Consider the following 16,450-nt stretch of genomic DNA (forward strand, 5'->3'; position numbering starts at 1 on the left):
AAAATTCGGCTTTGCACCCCAAAATCTGGATTTCTCACCCCGAAATTTGGCTTTTGGACCTCAAAAAGCAAATTTTCCACCCAAAATTCGGCTTTTGGACCCCAAAATTCGGATTTTTCACCCCAAAATTTGGCTTTGGGACCCCAAAATTCGACTTTTTCACCCCAAATTCTGCTTTTGAATCCCAAAATTCGACTTTCAGACCCCAAAATTTGGCATTTGGACCCCAGAATTTGATTTTTTCACCCAAAATCTGGCTTTGGGAACCCAAATCCTAATTTTTCACCCCAAAATTTGACTTTTTCACCCCTAAATTCGGATTTTTCACCCCAAAATTCAACTCTTGAACCCCAAAATCTGAATTTTTCACCCCAAATTTCAAAATTTCACCCCAAAATTCGGCTTTTGAACCCCAAAATTAGGATTTTTCACCCTAAAATTCAACTTTTGGACCTCAAAATTCGACTTTGGGACCCCAAAATCTGAATTTTTCACCCTAAATTCGGCTTTGGGACCCCAAAATCCGAATTTTTCACCCTAATATTCAACTTTTGAACCCCCAAAATCGGATTTTTCACCCCAAAATTCGCCTTTGGGACCCCAAATTTCGAATTTTCACCCAAAATTCGACCTTTGGACCTCAAATTTCGGATTTTTCACCCAACACTAAACCTTTGAAACCCAAAATTCGGCTTTTTCACCCTAAAACTCGACTTTTGGACCCCAAAATCCGAATTTTCCACCCAACATTCGACTTTTTCACCCCAAAATTCGACTTTTGGACCTCAAAATTCGGATTTTTCACACCAAAATTTGGATTTTTCACCCTAAAATTCGACTTCTGGACCTCAAAATTTGGCTTTGGGACCCCAGAATTCGATTTTTTCACCCCAAAATCCATTTTTTGTCCACAAAATCAGCTTTTTGCACCTCAAATTTGACTTTTTCACCCCAAAATTCGAAATTTCCACCCAAAATTCGGCTTTGAGACCCCAAAATTCGGATTTTCCACCCAAAATGCATCTTTTGAACTCCAAAATTCGACTTTTTTACCCTAAAACTCCGCTTTTGGACCCCAAAATCCGAATTTTCCACCCAACATTTGACTTTTTCACCCCAAAATTCGACTTTTGGACCCCAAATTTCGAAATTTCACCTCAAAATTTGGATTTTTCACCCCTAAATTCGGCTTTGGGACCCCAAAATTCGGATTTTTCACCCCAAAATTCGACTTTTGGACCTCAACATTTGGCTTTGGGACCCCAAAATTCGATTTTTTCACCCCAAAATCCATTTTTTGTCCACAAAATCAGCTTTTTGCACCTCAAATTTGACTTTTTCACCCCAAAATTCGGCTTTGGCACCCCAAAATTCGAAATTTCACCCCAGAATTCGCCTTTGGGACCCCAAAATTCGATTTTTTCACCCCAAAATCAATTTTTTTCTCCACAAATTCCACCTTTTGCACCTCAAATTCGATTTTTTCTCCCCAAAATTCAACTTTTTCACCCCAAAATTCAGATTTCTCTCCCCAAAATTTGGCTTTGGGACCCCAAAATTCGAAATTTCACCCCTAAATTCGGCTTTGGGACCCAAAAATCCAAATTTTCCACCCAACATTCAACTCTTGAACCCTAAAATTCGACTTTTGGACCCAAAATTTCGAAATTTTACCCCGAAATTTGGCTTTGGGACCCCAAAATTCGGATTTTTCACCCCAAAAAATTCGGCTTTGGGACCCCAAAATTCACATTTTCCACCCCAAAATCCACTTTTATCCACAAAATTCGCCTTTTTCACCCCAAAATTCAATTTTTTTACACAAAATCCACATTTAGGACACAAAAATTGCTTTTTTCACCCAAAATCTGCCCTTTTGACCAAAAAAATCTATATTTTTCACCCACAAAAAAATTTTATTTGCATAAAGTTTGAGTTTTGCACCCTAAAATCTGATTTTTTACCTCAAAATCTGCAATTTTTACCTCAAAATCTGATTTTTTCCACAAAATCTTCACTTTTTACCTCAAAATCTGCAATTTTTACCTCACGATTTCCTCCCAAACCTCCAAAATTCGCAATTTTTACCTCAAAATCTGAATTTTCCCCTCAAAATCTGCACTTTTCCCCTCACAACTTGCACTTTTAAACTTCAGCATTTCCTCCCAACCCCCAAAATCTCCTTTTTCACCCCAAAATCTGCATTTTTACCTCAAAATCTGCGGTTTTTTCCTCAAAATCTCCAATTTTTACGTCACGATTTCCTCTCCCCTCACAAAATCTGCCCCAGACCCCAAAATCTGCTTTTTTCCACCTCAAAATCTCCAATTTTTACCCCAAAATCTGAATTTTTTCCTCAAAATCTTCACTTTTTACCTCACGATTTCCTTCAAACCTCCAAAATTTGCAATTTTTACCTCAAAATCTGGGGTTTTTTCCTCAAAATCTTCACTTTTTACCTCAAAATCTGCAATTTTTACCTCACGATTTCCTTCAAACCTCCAAAATTCGCAATTTTTACCTCAAAATCTGCACTTTTCCCCTCACAACTTGCACTTTTAAACTTCAGCATTTCCTCCCAACCCCCAAAATCTCCTTTTTCACCCCAAAATCCACATTTTAACCTCCAAATCTGCAATTTTTACCTCAAAATCTGCACTTTTTACCTCAGGGTTGCCCCAAAATCCCCATTTTTACCTCAAAATCTGCGTTTTTTTCCTCAAAATCTCCAATTTTTACGTCACAATTTCCTCTCCCCTCACAAAATCTGCCCCGGACCTCAAAATCTCCTTTTTTCACCTCAAAATCTGATTTTTTACCTCAAAATTTGATTTATTCCCCCCAAATCTTCACTTTTTACCTCAAAATCTGGGGTTTTTTTCTCAAAATCTGCATTTTTACCTCAAAATCTTCCCATTTTACCTCACGATTTCCTCTCCCCTCACAAAATCTGCCCCAGACCCCAAAATCTGGAATTTTTACCTCAAAATCTGCACTTTTCCCCTCAAAATCTGGACTTTTCCCCTCACAACTCGCACTTTTAAACTTCAGCATTTCCTCCCAACCCCCAAAATCTCCCTTTTTCACCCCAAAATCTCCCTTTTTCACCCCAAAATCCGCATTTTTACCTCAAAATCTGCGTTTTTTTCCTCAAAATCTCCAATTTTTACGTCAAGATTTCCTCTCCCCTCACAAAATCTGCTCCAGACCCCAAAATCTGCACTTTTCACCTCAAAATCGCCCCTTTTTACCTCAAAATCTGCAATTTTTACCTCACGATTTCCTCCCAAACCTCCAAAATTCGCAATTTTTACCTCAAAATCGGATTTTTCCCCTCAAAATCTGCACTTTTCCCCTCACAACTCGCACTTTTAAACTTCAGTATTTCCTCCCAACCCCCAAAATCTCCTTTTTTCACCCCCAAATCTCCAATTTTAACCTCAAAATCCTCACTTTTCCCTCACACCGCTCTCTCCTTCCCCCCCACCCGCCCGTTCCCCCTCACGACTTCCTCCAACCCCCGCAACGTCCCCTCAACCCCTCCAAACTCTCCCTTTTTCCCCTCAAATCCCGCTTTTCACCCCAAATTCCGCTTTTTCCTCCTCAAACTCAGCCCCTTTCCCCTCACACTTCGCTGCTTGACCCCAAAATTTTCATTTTTTACCCCAAAATTTTCATTTTTTACCCCAAAATTCCGCTCCCCCCCCCCCCCGCCAATCCCGACCTGGGCTCCGCTGCGGCGCTGGCGGGACGTGGGCGGGGCTTGCGGTGGTGACGTCACCGCGCCACGCCCCGAGTGGGCGGGGCCTTAAAAGGGCAACGCCGCGAGCTGAGTCACGGTGGGCCCCACCCAGAACTGGGGGTCCCGGGGGGGAATTTTGGGGTTCACGGGATAATTTTGGGGTTCCCGGGATAATTTTGGGGGTGATCCTGCGAGTTTGGGGTTTTGGGGTCCGCAGGGAGAGTTTGGGGTGAGATTTGGGGGGTTCAAGGTCAATTTTAGGGCATCGTTTTTTGGGGGTTCGGGGTAAATTTGGGGGTTCGGGGTCGATTTTGGGGGGTTCTGGGGGGAGATTTTTGGGGTCCGGGTGGAATTTGGGGGGTCCCGAGTGAGTTTTGGGGGGTCTGGGTTCAGGAGGGGTCAGTTTGGGGGTTCGGGGGCGGTTTTGGGGTGCCCGAGATGAAATTTGGGGTCTGAATTTTGGGGTGCGAGGGGGATTTGGGGACAATCCCGGGGGGATTTTGGGGTCCTGAGGGGGATTTGGGGACAATCCCGAGAAATTTTTGGGGTTCAGGGAGGATTTGGGGTCAGTCCCGGGGGGTTTTGGGGGTCCCAGAGGAATTTTTGGGGTTCCCAGAGGAGTTTTGGGGTCAATCCCGAGAAATTTTGGGGGTCCCGGGGGGATTTTTTGGGGTCCTGGGGGGATTTTGGGGACAATCCCAGGGGGATTTTGGGGTCCCAGGGGGATTTTTGGGGTCCTGGGGGGATTTTGGGGACAATCCCGGGGGGATTTTGGGGTCCTGAGGGGGATTTGGGGTCAATCCCGAGAAATTTTTGGGGTCTGGGGAGGATTTGGGGACAATCCCGGGGGGATTTTGGGGTCCCGGGGGAATTTTTGGAGTCCGGAGGGAATTTGGGGACAATCCCGGAGGGATTTTTGGGGTCCCGGGAGGATTTGGGGACAATCCTGGAGGGATTTTGGGGTCCCGGGGGGATTTTTGGGGTCCCGGGGGGGATTTTTGGGGTCCTGAAGGGGATTTGGGGTCAATCCCGGGGGGATTTTTGGGGTCCCGGGTGGGTTTTGGGGTAAATCCCGGGGAGATTTTTGGGGTCCCGAGGAGGATTTGGGGTCAATCCTGGAGGGATTTTGGGGTCCCGGGGGGATTTTTGGGGTCCTGGGGGGATTTTGGGGACAATCCCGAGGGGATTTTGGGGTCCTGGGGGGGATTTTGGGGTCCTGAGGGGGATTTGGGGTCAATCCTGGGGGGATTTTGGGATCCAGGGAGGATTTTTGGGGTCAATCCCGGGGGAATTTTGGGGTCTGGGGTGGGATTTGGAGTCAATTCATCGAAATTTTTGGGGTCTGGGGAGGATTTGGGGTCAATCCCGGGGGGATTTTTGGGGTCCCGATGGGGATTTGGGGTCAATCCCGAGAAATTTTTTGAGGTTCGGGGGGGTTTTGGGGTCAATCCCGGGGGATTTTTGGGGTCTGGGGTGGGATTTGGGGTCAATCCCGAGAAATTTTTGGGGTTCGGGGGGGATTTTGGATCCAATCCCGAGAAATTTTTGGGGTCCCGGCTGTGATTTGGGGTCACCCCGCCCCCTCCCCACCCAAATTTTGGGTCATTTTCTGCCCTTTTCCTGACTCCCCCCCACCCCGGGCAGATTTTTTTGGGGGTTTATTTTGATTTTGATTTTTGGGGTTCACTCACCGTGGGGGTGTCCGGGGTCGGCCCGGGGGGCTCCGGGGGCTCCCCCTTATATCAGGGAGGGGGTGACCCCCCCCTCCCGTGACCTTCTCGGGTCCCCTTTGCCCTTTCGCCATCCCAAAATAGCCCCGCCCCTCCCCCACCCCTGCTCCAGCCCGGGTGGGGGAGGGGTGAAACCTCCCCTCCCCCCCCCAACCAATTTTGGGGACCCCTCCTCTTTTATTCCCCCCCCAAAATCTGATTTTTTCCCTCATTTTTTTACCCCTCCCCCCGTTTTTAACCCGAATTTTGGGGTTCCCCTCCCCCATTTTGGGGTGGAATCCCCCTCCCCAATTTTCTGCCCCTCCCCCACTCATTTTTTTGCCCCTCCCCCCCATTTTTAACCCAAATTTTGGGGTTCCCCTCCCCCATTTTAGGGATAGAATCCCCCTCCCCCCCTTCTTTTCCCCCTCCCCCCCCTTATTTTTTACCCCTCCCCCCCTTATTTTTTGCCCCTCCCTCCATCATTTTTTGCCCCTCCCCCAATTTTTACCCCTTCCCCCCCATTTTTGCCCCTTCCCCCCTTTATTTTTTTACCCCTCCCCTCCATTTTTTTGCCCCTCCCCCAATTTTTTACCCCTCCCCCCAAATTTTGGGACCTTTTTTACCCCTCCCCCACCTTTTTTTTTGCCCCTCCCCCCAATTTTGGGGTCCTCCTTTGACCCCTCACCGTTTTTAAAGTTCTTAATGAAGGGGCGTGGCCTGGGTGGCTTGCTGATTAAAACCTCATTAATATTCATGAGCCCCGCGTGATGGATCGTTATTATTCCAATTAGCGCCGCGCGGCCCCGCCCACCTCATTAGCATGCAACCAAAATGGCGCCGTCGCCATGGCAACCTCCCCCCGCGCGCCACCATTGGCCGCCCGCTCCTCAAACCCCGCCCCTTTCTGCCCGACCAATCAGCGCCGCGCTCGTTGCCACCTCAGCCAATCAGCGCCGCCCGCACCGCCCCCGCTCTGCCCGGCAACGCCCCCTGATTGGCTGCCGGCCTCGGCCAATCAGCGAGCGCGGCGTTCCCGCCGTTGCTGTGGAGACGCCGCGGCCTGAGGGGAGGGGGGGAGGCCCCGCTGGCGAGTTTATGCAAATTTATTTAAATGTATGTAAATGAGCGGCGGGAGCGCCGCGCTGAATATTCATGAGGTGCTGAGGGAGGCCGCAGACCCGCCCGGGTGACGGTGAGGGGGAGATTTGTGCCAATTAAGGGTTGGGGGAAATTGGGAGGGATTGGGGGGGGCGGGGGAGGGGGGGGGTCGGGTTTGGCCCCTCCCCCTTTCCTTAAAACCACGCCCCCTTTGTCGCCTCACACTCAGACCACGCCCCATTCCCCCCTCATTCAAGCCCCGCCCCTCGCGCCAGGCCACGCCCACATCCTTTATTAATTCCTCCCTTAAGCCCCGCCCCCACTCATTAATCCCCTTTAGCCCCGCCCAATTCCATAAGCCCCGCCCCCATTCAGTCCCAGCGTCCCCTTGTCACCCTCCCCCGTTAGCCACGCCCCCAATTTCGTGCCCTGTAAGCCCCGCCCCCTCTTTAAACCCCGCCCTGCCATTCATCCCTCCCTGTGTCCCTTTGTCCCCTCCCCAAGCCACGCCCCCTCAAGCCACGCCCCATCTAAGTGCCTTCAGTGTCCCTTTGTCCCCTCCCCCTCAAGCCCCACCCCTTAAACCCCACCCCATCTAAGCCCCGCCCATCCCATCACCTCCCAGTGTCCCTCTGTCCCCTCCCCTCTCAAACCACGCCCCCAAGCCCCGCCCCCTCCATCCCCCTCCATTTCCTTTGTCCCCTCCATCCCCTCACGCACCCCCCACTCAAGCCACGCCCACTCAAAGCCCCGCCCCTCTTTATCCCCTCCATCCCCTCTCTGTCCCCTTCCTCCTCAAGCCACGCCCCCTCCCCCAAAGCCCCGCCCATCTAAATCCCGCCCCTCCTTATCCCCGCCCAGTGTCCCTCTGTCCCCTCCCCCTCAAGCCACGCCCCATCTAAACCCCCTCAGTGTCCTTTTGTCCCCTCCCCCTCAAGCCCCACCCCCTCAAACTCCGCCCCTTCATCCCCTCCCATTGTCCCTCTGTCCCCTCCTCCCTCAAGCCACGCCCCCTCAAGCCACGCCCCTCCCTGTCCCCTCCCAGTGTCCCTCTGTCCCCTCCCCCTCAAGCTCCGCCCTCTCCATACCCTCCATCCCTTCAAGCCCCGCCCCCTCAAGCCCCGCCCCATCTAAGCCCCGCCCTCTCCATCCCCTCCCAGTGTCCCTTTGTCCCCTCCCCTCAAGCCCCGCCCCCAAGCCCCGCCCCTCTTTATCCCCTCCATCCCCTCTCTGTCCCCTTCCCCCTCAAGCCACGCCCCCTCCCCTCAAGCCACGCCCCATCTAAGCCCCGCCCCTCAGCACCCTCAATGACCCTCTGTCCCCTCCCCATCAAGCCCCGCCCCTCCAAGCCCCGCCCCTCCCCCTCAAGCCCCGCCCCCTCCGGCCATGCCCGCTCCCGCCGCTGTCCCCTCTCTGTCCCCTCTCTGTCCCCTCTCTGTCCCCTCTCTGTCCCCTCTCTGTCCCCTCCGTGTCCCCTCGCTGTCCCCTCTCCATCCCCTCCGCCCATCCCCCCCTGACGCCCCTCCCCCCCCTGCAGGCCCCGCCCCTCCCGGCCATGCCCGGGGCCGCGCTGTCGCCGGTGTCGCCGCCGGTGTCGCCGCCGGTGTCGCGCGTGTCGCCGCCGCTGTCGCCGGGGTTGCCGGTGGGGCTGCTGTGCCTGCCGGGGCTCCTCTTCTTCCCGGGGCTCTTCGTGCTGGCCCGCAGGGCGCTGGTGGCCGCCACCGGCTGTCCCCAGGGCAGGGCCACCGTGCTGGCCGCCAGGTGACACCGCCGGGGGACGCGGGGACACGCGGGGGGGGCGGGGAGAGATGGGGGGGGGGGGGGGACAGAGAGGGGACAGAGAGGGGACAGCGAGGGACAGAGGGGACAGCGAGGGACAGAGGGGATGGAGGGGACGGAGGGGATGGAGGGGACAGGGAGGGGACAGAGGGGACAGGGATGGGGACAGGGATGGGATGGAGGGGACAGAGGGACAGAGGGGACAGGGAGGGGACAGGGGACAGGCAGGGACAGGGAGGGGACAGGGAGGGACAGGGAGGGGATGGAGGGGACAGGGAGGGGACACGGAGGGGATGGAGGGGACAGGGAGGGGACACGGAGGGGACACGGAGGGACAGGGAGGGACAGAGGGGATGGAGGGGACAGGGAGGGGACAGAGGGGATGGAGGGGACAGAGGGGACAGGGATGGGGACAAGGAGGGGACAGGGACATGAGGGACACCCCTACCAAGGCCACCATGCTGGCGACAGCTTGGGGACAGCTTGGGGACAACCTGGGGACAGCCAGGGGACAAGGAGGGGGATGGGAACAGGGGACAGGGATGGAGGTGACACAGTGACAGGGACACTGCGGGGCCAAGGAGAGGGATGGGTGGCACCGGGCCAGGGGACAGGGATGGGTGGCACCGTGCCAGGGAGGTGACACAGGGATGGAGGTGACACCGGGAGGGGACAGAGCCACTCGCAGGGACAGGGACAGTGACAGCGACAAGGCCAGGCCGGGGGGGTGGCTTGGGGACAAGCCAGGGGGGGATCAGGGACAGGCCAGGGGGGGTTGGTGACAATCCGCGGGGACAGGGCCGGATTAGGCGGTGACGCGGGGACAGCGCAGGGACAGCACGGGGACAGCGCGGGGACAGCGCGGGGACAGCGTCAGCGCGGGCCCATCCCCCACAGTGCCACCCGCGTGTCACCCCTGTGTCACCGCTGTCCGCGTGTCCCCTGTGTCCCTCCGTGTCCATCTGTGTCCCCTGATGTCCCCTCTGTGTCACTGATGTCTCCTGATGTCCCTTGATGTCCCTTGATGTCCCTTGATGTCCCCCTGTCCCCCCTGATGTCCCCTGATGTCCCCCCATGTCCCCTCTGTGTCCCCTGATGTCCCCTGATGTCCCCTCTGTGTCACCGATGTCCCCTGCTGTCCCCTGATGTCCCCTGATGTCTCCTGTCCCCTCCGATGTCCCCATGTCCCCCCATGTCCCCTCTGTGTCACTGCTGTCCCCTGATGTCCCATGATGTCCGTGCTGTCCCTGTGTCCCCTGTGTCACCCCATGTCACCCTGTGCCCCTCTGTGTCACTGCCCTGTCCCCGGGTCCCCCCTGATGTCCCTTGATGTCCCTTCTGATGTCCCCGTGTCCCCCCTGATGTCCCCTGTGTCCCCTCTGATGTCCCTTGATGTCCCCTGATGTCCCCGTGTCCCCCCCAATGTCCCCTGTGTCCCCAGGCTGGTGTCCCCATGTCCCCCCTGATGTCCCTGTGTCCTCCTGATGTCCCCTGATGTCCCCCTACTGTCCCCAGGCTGCTGTCCCCTGTCCCCTCTGTGTCACCAATGTCCCCTGATGTCCCCTGCTGTCCCCTGTCCCCTCTGTGTCACCTCTGTCCCCATGTCTGCGTGTCCCTGTGTCCCTCCCTGTCCCCCTGTCTCCCCTGCTGTCCCTGGTGTCCCCTGTCCCCCCTGCTGTCCCCTGCTGTCCCCGTGTCCCCCCTGCTGTCCCCAATGTCCCCATGTCCCCTGTCCCCAGGCTGGTGTCCTCTGTCCAGGCTGTCATGGCCTCCACAGCCGGGTACATCATCTCCAGCTCCTGCCAGCACGTCATCGATGACCAGTGAGTGACACCTGGGGACACCTGGGGACACCTGGGGACAGCTGGGGACAGCTGGGGACAACTGGGGACAGCTGGGGACAGCTGGGGACAACTGGGACACACCTGGGGACAGCTGGGATAAAAATGGTCAGACATGAGGACACCTGTGGCACACCTGGGCATACCTGGCATAAAGATGGGCACACCTGGGACAGACATACACTCACCTGGGCACACCTGGGAACACCCAGACACACCTGGGCACAGCTGGGCACAGCTGGGGACACTTGGGATAAAGATGGGTACACCTGGGGACAGCTAGAGCACACCTGGGTATGGTTGAGATACACCTGGGAACACCTGGGACACACCTGGGGACACCTGAGGACACCCTGGGGACACCTGAGACACACCTGGGATAAAGATGGGCACACCTGGGGACACCTGGGGACACCTGGGGACACCTGGGGACACCTGGGCAGACATGGGAACACCTGAGATACACCTGGGATAAAGATGGGCACACCTGGGGGGACACCTGAGACACACCTGGGAACACCTGGGACCCCAAATTTGGGTCACCTGCACACCTGGGTGTCACCAGGGGTATCCCCATGGTCACCTGCACACCTGGGCACACCTGAGACACACCCAGACACACCTGGGCACACCTGGGGCACACCTGGGATAAAAATGGTCACCCTTGGGGACACCTGGGGCACACCTGTCCCTCACCTGTCCCTTACCTGTCCCCCCCCGTCCCCAGGCACTGGCTGGCCATGCCCTACCCCTGGTCAGAGGTCACCTGGGCACACCTGGGGACACCTGGGATGGACTTGGGATGGATCTGGGATAAAGATGGGCACACCTGGGCATAACTGGGGACACACCTGGGGACACCTGGGACACACCTGGGCACACCTGGGCACACCTGTGACATACCTTGAACACACCTGGGGACACCTGGGACATACCTAGGATAAAAATGGTCACCCTTGGGGACACCTGGGGCACACCTGGGGCACACCTGAGCACACCTGTCCCTCACCTGTCCCTTACCTGTCCCCCCCCGTCCCCAGGCACTGGCTGGCCATGGCCTACCCCTGGTCAGAGGTCACCTGGGGACACCTGGGGACACCTGGGACACCTGGGATAGATCTGGGATAAAGATGGGCACACCTGGGACATCCTGGGACAGCTGGGCACACCTGGGACATCCTGGGACACCTGGGCACACCTGGGACTCACCTGGGCACACCTGGGGACACCTGGGATACATCTGGGACACACTCAAGACACACCTGTGGGGGTAAAAACACACCTGGGATAGACCTGGGGCACACCTGGGGACACCTGAGCACACCCAGACACACCTGGGCACACCTGGGCACACCCAGACACACCTGGGCACACCTGGGATACACCTGGGGACACCTGGGCACACCTGGGACACACCTGGGATAAAGATAGGCACACCTGGGCACACCTAGGGGTGCCTGGGACACACCTGGGGACAGCTGGGGACAGCTGGGGACACCTGGGCACAAATAGGACACACCTGGGACACACCTGGGGACACCTGGGACACACCTGGGTATGGTTGAGATACACCTGGGTACACCTGGGACAGACATGGGCACACCTGGGCACACCTGGGAGTGCCTGGGGATATCTGAGGGTGTCTGGGGACACACCTGGGCACAACTGGGCTTACCTGTGTCTCACCTGTGTCTCACCTGTGTCTCACCTGTCTCACCTGTCTCACCTGTCCCTCACCTGTCCCCCCTGTCCCCCCTGTCCCCCCTGTCCCCAGGCACTGGCTGGCCGCCGCCTACCCGCCCTTCGCGGTGCCGTACTTCGTGTACGACGTGTACGCCATGTACCTGTGCCACCTGCAGCGCGCCCAGGTGAAGGGGCACGGCCCCGGCGGCGCCCGCGCCTTCCTGCGCCACGAGAGGCTCATGGTGCTGCACCACGGCGCCATGGTGCTGGTCTGCTTCCCTGTGGCCACTGTGAGTTACCTGGGCACACCTGGGGGCACCTGGGATACACCTGGGCACACCTGGGCACACCTGGGCACACCTGGGATACACCTGGGCACACCTGGGCACACCTGGGCACACCTGGGCACACCTGGGATACACCTGGGCACACCTGGGCACACCTGGGCACACCTGGGCACACCTGGGATACACCTGGGCACACCTGGGCACACCTGGGCACACCTGGGCACACAGGGATGGGCTCATGGTGCTGCACCACGGCGCCATGGTGCTGGTCTGCTTCCCTGTGGCCACTGTGAGTTACCTGGGCACACCTGGGGGCACCTGGGCGCACCTGGGCACACCTGGGCACACCTGGGCACACCTGGGATACACCTGGGCACACCTGGGCACACCTGGGCACACCTGGGCACACAGGGATGGGCTCATGGTGCTGCACCACGGCGCCATGGTGCTGGTCTGCTTCCCTGTGGCCACTGTGAGTTACCTGGGCACACCTGGGCGCACCTGGGGGCACCTGGGCACACCTGGGCACACCTGGGCACACCTGGGATACACCTGGGCACACCTGGGCACACCTGGGCACACAGGGATGGGCTCATGGTGCTGCACCACGGCGCCATGGTGCTGGTCTGCTTCCCTGTGGCCACTGTGAGTTACCTGGGCACACCTGGGGGCACCTGAGCACACCTGGGCACACCTGGGCACACCTGGGAGGGTTAAAAACACACCTGGGCACACCTGGGCACACCTGGGCACACCTGGGCACACCTGGGATACACCTGGGCACACCTAGGCACACCTGGGCACACCTGGGCACACCTGGGATACACCTGGGCACACCTGGGCACACCTGGGCACACCTGGGATACACCTGGGATACACCTGGGCACACCTGGGATACACCTGGGCACACCTGGGATACACCTGGGCACACCTGGGCACACCTGGGCACACCTGGGCACACCTGGGATACACCTGGGCACACCTGGGCACACCTGGGCACACCTGAGATACACCTGGGCACACCTGGGCACACCTGGGGGCACCTGGGATACACCTGGGCACACCTGGGCACACCTGGGATACACCTGGGATACACCTGGGCACACCTGAGATACACCTGAGATACACCTGGGCACACCTGGGATACACCTGGGCACACCTGGGTACACCTGGGCACACCTGGGCACACCTGGGATACACCTGGGGGGGTAAAAACACACCTGGGCACACCTGGGATACACCTGGGCACACCTGGGCACACCTGGGATACACCTGGGCACATCTGGGCACACCTGGGCACACCTGGGCACACCTGGGCACACCCTGGGTGCCCCTTTGGTGCCCCTTTGGTGACAATTTTGTGTCCCCAGGTGTGGCGTCAGGGCAAGGGCGATTTCTTCCTGGGCTGTTTGTTGATGGCCGAGCTGAGCACGCCCCTCGTGTGTCTGGGCAAGGTCCTCATCCTGGTCAGTGGCCCCAAATGGCCCCAAATGTCCCCAAAAAATTACAAAAAATAAAAAAAAATCCCAAAAAAATTCCCCAAAAAATCCCTAAAAAATAAAAAAAAATTCTCAAAAAATCCCCCAAAAAATCCCTAAAAAATTTTCAAAAAAATCTCAAAAAATCCCCCAAAAAATAAAAAAATTCTCAAAAAATCCCCCAAAAAATTCCAAAAAATAAAAAAAAAAAACCCCAAAAAATCCCCCCCAAAAATCCCCAAAAAATTAAAAAAAATTCTCAAAAAATCCCCAAAAAATCCATAAACAATTCTCAAAAAATTCCCAAAAAAACCCCAAAAAATTCTCAAAAAATCCCAAAAAAATTCCCAAAAAATCCCTAAAAAATCCTCAAAAAATTCCCAAAAAATCCCCCCAAAAATCCCCACAAAATCCTAAAAATTTCAAAAAAATCCCCCCAAAAAATCCCCCAAAAATCTCTTAAAAATCCTAAAAAATAAAAAAAAATTCCCCCAAAATTCCAAAAAAACTCCCCCAAAAATCCCCAAAAAATCCTCAAATTTCCAAAAAAATCCCAAAAAATCTCTTAAAAATCCCCAAAAATCTCTAAAAACATTTGAAAAAATTCCCCCAAACATTGCCCAAAAAATCAAAAAAAATTCCCCCAAAAAATCCCCCAAAAAATCACCAAAAGATCAAAAAAATTTCTCAAAAAATCCCCCCAAAAAATCCCTAAAAAATCCTCAAAAAATTCCAAAAAAATCCCCCCCAAAAATAAAAACAAAATAAAAAAAAATTCTCAAAAAATCCCCCAAAAAATCCCCAAAAAATCCATAAAATATAAAAACAAATTCCAAAAAAATCCCCAAAAAATCCTCAAAAAATCCCCCAAAAAATCCCCAAAAAAATAAAAAAAAACCCAAAAAATCCCCCAAAAAATCCCTAAAAAATTTTCAAAAATTTCCAAAAAAATTCCTTAAAAATCTCAAAAAAACCTCTTAAAAATTCCAAAAAATCCCCCAAAAATCCCCCAAAAATCCCCCCAAAAAATCTCTTAAAAATAAAAAAAAATTCGCCCAAAAATCCCCAAAAAATCCCCAAAAAATCCCCAAAAAAATCCTAAAAATTTCCCAAAAAATCTCTTATAAATAAAAAAAATAAAAAAAAAATCCCTGAAAAAAATCCCAAAAAAATCCCCAAAAAATCCTCAAAAAATTCAAAAAAAATCCCAAAAAATCCTAAAAAAATCCCCCAAAAATCTCTTAAAAATCCCAAAAAAATCCTAAAAAACCCCCCAAAAAATCCCAAAAAATTTCTAAAAAATAAAAAAAAAATCCCAAAAAATCCCCAAAAATCCCAAAAAAAGTCCTAAAACATTCTCAAAAAAATCCCAAAAAAATCCCTAAAAAATCTCTAAAAAATTCCAAAAGAATTCCCCCAAAAATTCCAAAAAAATCCCAAAAAAATCCTCAAAAAATCCCCAAAAAATCCCCAAAAAAATCCCAAAAAAATCCTAAAAAATTCCAAAAAAATCCCCAAAAAATCCCAAAAAATCTCTTAAAAATGCCAAAAAATCTCTAAAAAAATTCAAAAAAATCCCCAAAAAAATCCCCAAAAAATCCCAAAAAAAATCCCCAAAAAATCCCAAAAATATCCCAAAAAAAATCCCAAAAAATCCCAAAAAATCCCAAAAAATCCCAAAAAAAATCCTAAAAAATCCAAAAAAAATCCAAAAAAAATCCTTGACCCCCTACCTTTTTCTCCTCCCCCAGTTTCACCTGCAGCACACGACCCTGCACAAACTGAACGCCGTGGCACTGCTGCTGAAATCCTAAAAAATAAAAAAAAAATCCCAAAAAAATCCCCAAAAAACTCCAAAAAATCCAAAAAAAATCCCCCAAAAAATCCCAAAAAATCCCCCAAAAATCCCCAGAAAATCCCCCAAAAATCCCCAGAAAATCTCTAAAAATATCAAAAAAAATCCTAAAAAATTCCAAAAAATCTCTAAAAAAGATCCAAAAAAATCCCCCAAAAATCCCAAAAAAATCCCAAAAAATCCCAAAAAAATCCCCCAAAAAATCCTAAAAAATCCCAAAAAAATAAAAAAAAAATCCCCAAAAATCCCAAAAAAATCCCCAAAAAAAATCCCAAAAAAAATCCTAAAAAATCCCAAAAAAATAAAAATAAAATCCCTGACCCCCCTACCTTTTTCTACCCCCCCAGCTTCACCTGCAGCACACGACCCTGCACAAACTGAACGCCGTGGCGCTGCTGCTGACCTTCCTGCTGTGCCGGGTGCTGCTCTTCCCCTACCTGTACTGGGCCTACGGGCGCCATCGCGGCCTGGCCCTGCTGCGCGTCCCCTCCGCCCTGCCCGTGGCCTACAACATGGCCGCCGTCGCCATGGCCGCCCCGCAGCTCTACTGGTTCGGCCTCATCTGCCGCGGGGCCTGGCGCCTCTTCCGGCCGGCGGGGAGCCCGCCCAGGCCGCCCTGAGTGACCACTGGGTGGCCATTGAGTGACCACTGGGTGGCCACTGGGTGGGCGCTGAGGGGAAGGCCTGAGGGGGGAGCTAGGCCCAGAGCGATGGGGAAGGGGATGGGGCGGCCTGAGGGGTCTTGGGGTGTCCTGAGGGGTCTCTGTGGGGTCTCTGGGGTCCCTATGGGGTTTCTATGGGGTCTTTGTGGGGTCTCTGTAGGGTCTGGGGTCTCTGTGGGGCACGGTGACAACATGGCCACCATCCCATCATGGCCGCCCCACAGCACTACTGGGGTCTCTGTGGGGTCTCTTTGGGCTTTTTGGAATTTTTTGGGGGTATCTATGGGGTCTTTGGGGTCTCTATGGGGTCTCT

At 53.5% G+C, this 16,450-nt stretch overlaps 1 protein-coding gene across 1 annotated transcript; it reads left to right on the forward strand.

The window, feature by feature from the left end:
• Positions 1–8,139: 8,139 nt before the first annotated feature.
• TLCD3B (TLC domain containing 3B) lies at positions 8,140–16,425 on the forward strand. The gene is made up of 5 exons (XM_033084559.2): positions 8,140–8,313; positions 10,071–10,154; positions 11,947–12,145; positions 13,513–13,608; positions 15,823–16,425. Exons 2-5 carry the CDS (start codon positions 10,096–10,098, stop codon positions 16,093–16,095), a joined length of 627 nt encoding a protein of 208 aa, XP_032940450.1. The 5' UTR covers positions 8,140–8,313; positions 10,071–10,095; the 3' UTR covers positions 16,096–16,425.
• The last annotated feature ends 25 nt before the right edge of the window (positions 16,426–16,450 follow it).

This window comes from Catharus ustulatus, chromosome 40 (genome assembly GCF_009819885.2).
Source record: "Catharus ustulatus isolate bCatUst1 chromosome 40, bCatUst1.pri.v2, whole genome shotgun sequence".
Taxonomy (NCBI): Eukaryota; Metazoa; Chordata; class Aves; order Passeriformes; family Turdidae; genus Catharus; species Catharus ustulatus.

Excerpts from the sequence above, each read along its gene's own strand:
- TLCD3B (XM_033084559.2), top strand. The coding sequence starts at position 10,096 with ATGGCCTCCACAGCCGGGTACATCATCTCCAGCTCCTGCCAGCACGTC. Across the intron at positions 10,155-11,946 it reads CAGCACGTCATCGATGACCA|GCACTGGCTGGCCGCCGCCT; the intron begins GTGAGTGACACC and ends CCCTGTCCCCAG. Across the intron at positions 13,609-15,822 it reads TGGGCAAGGTCCTCATCCTG|CTTCACCTGCAGCACACGAC; the intron begins GTCAGTGGCCCC and ends CTACCCCCCCAG.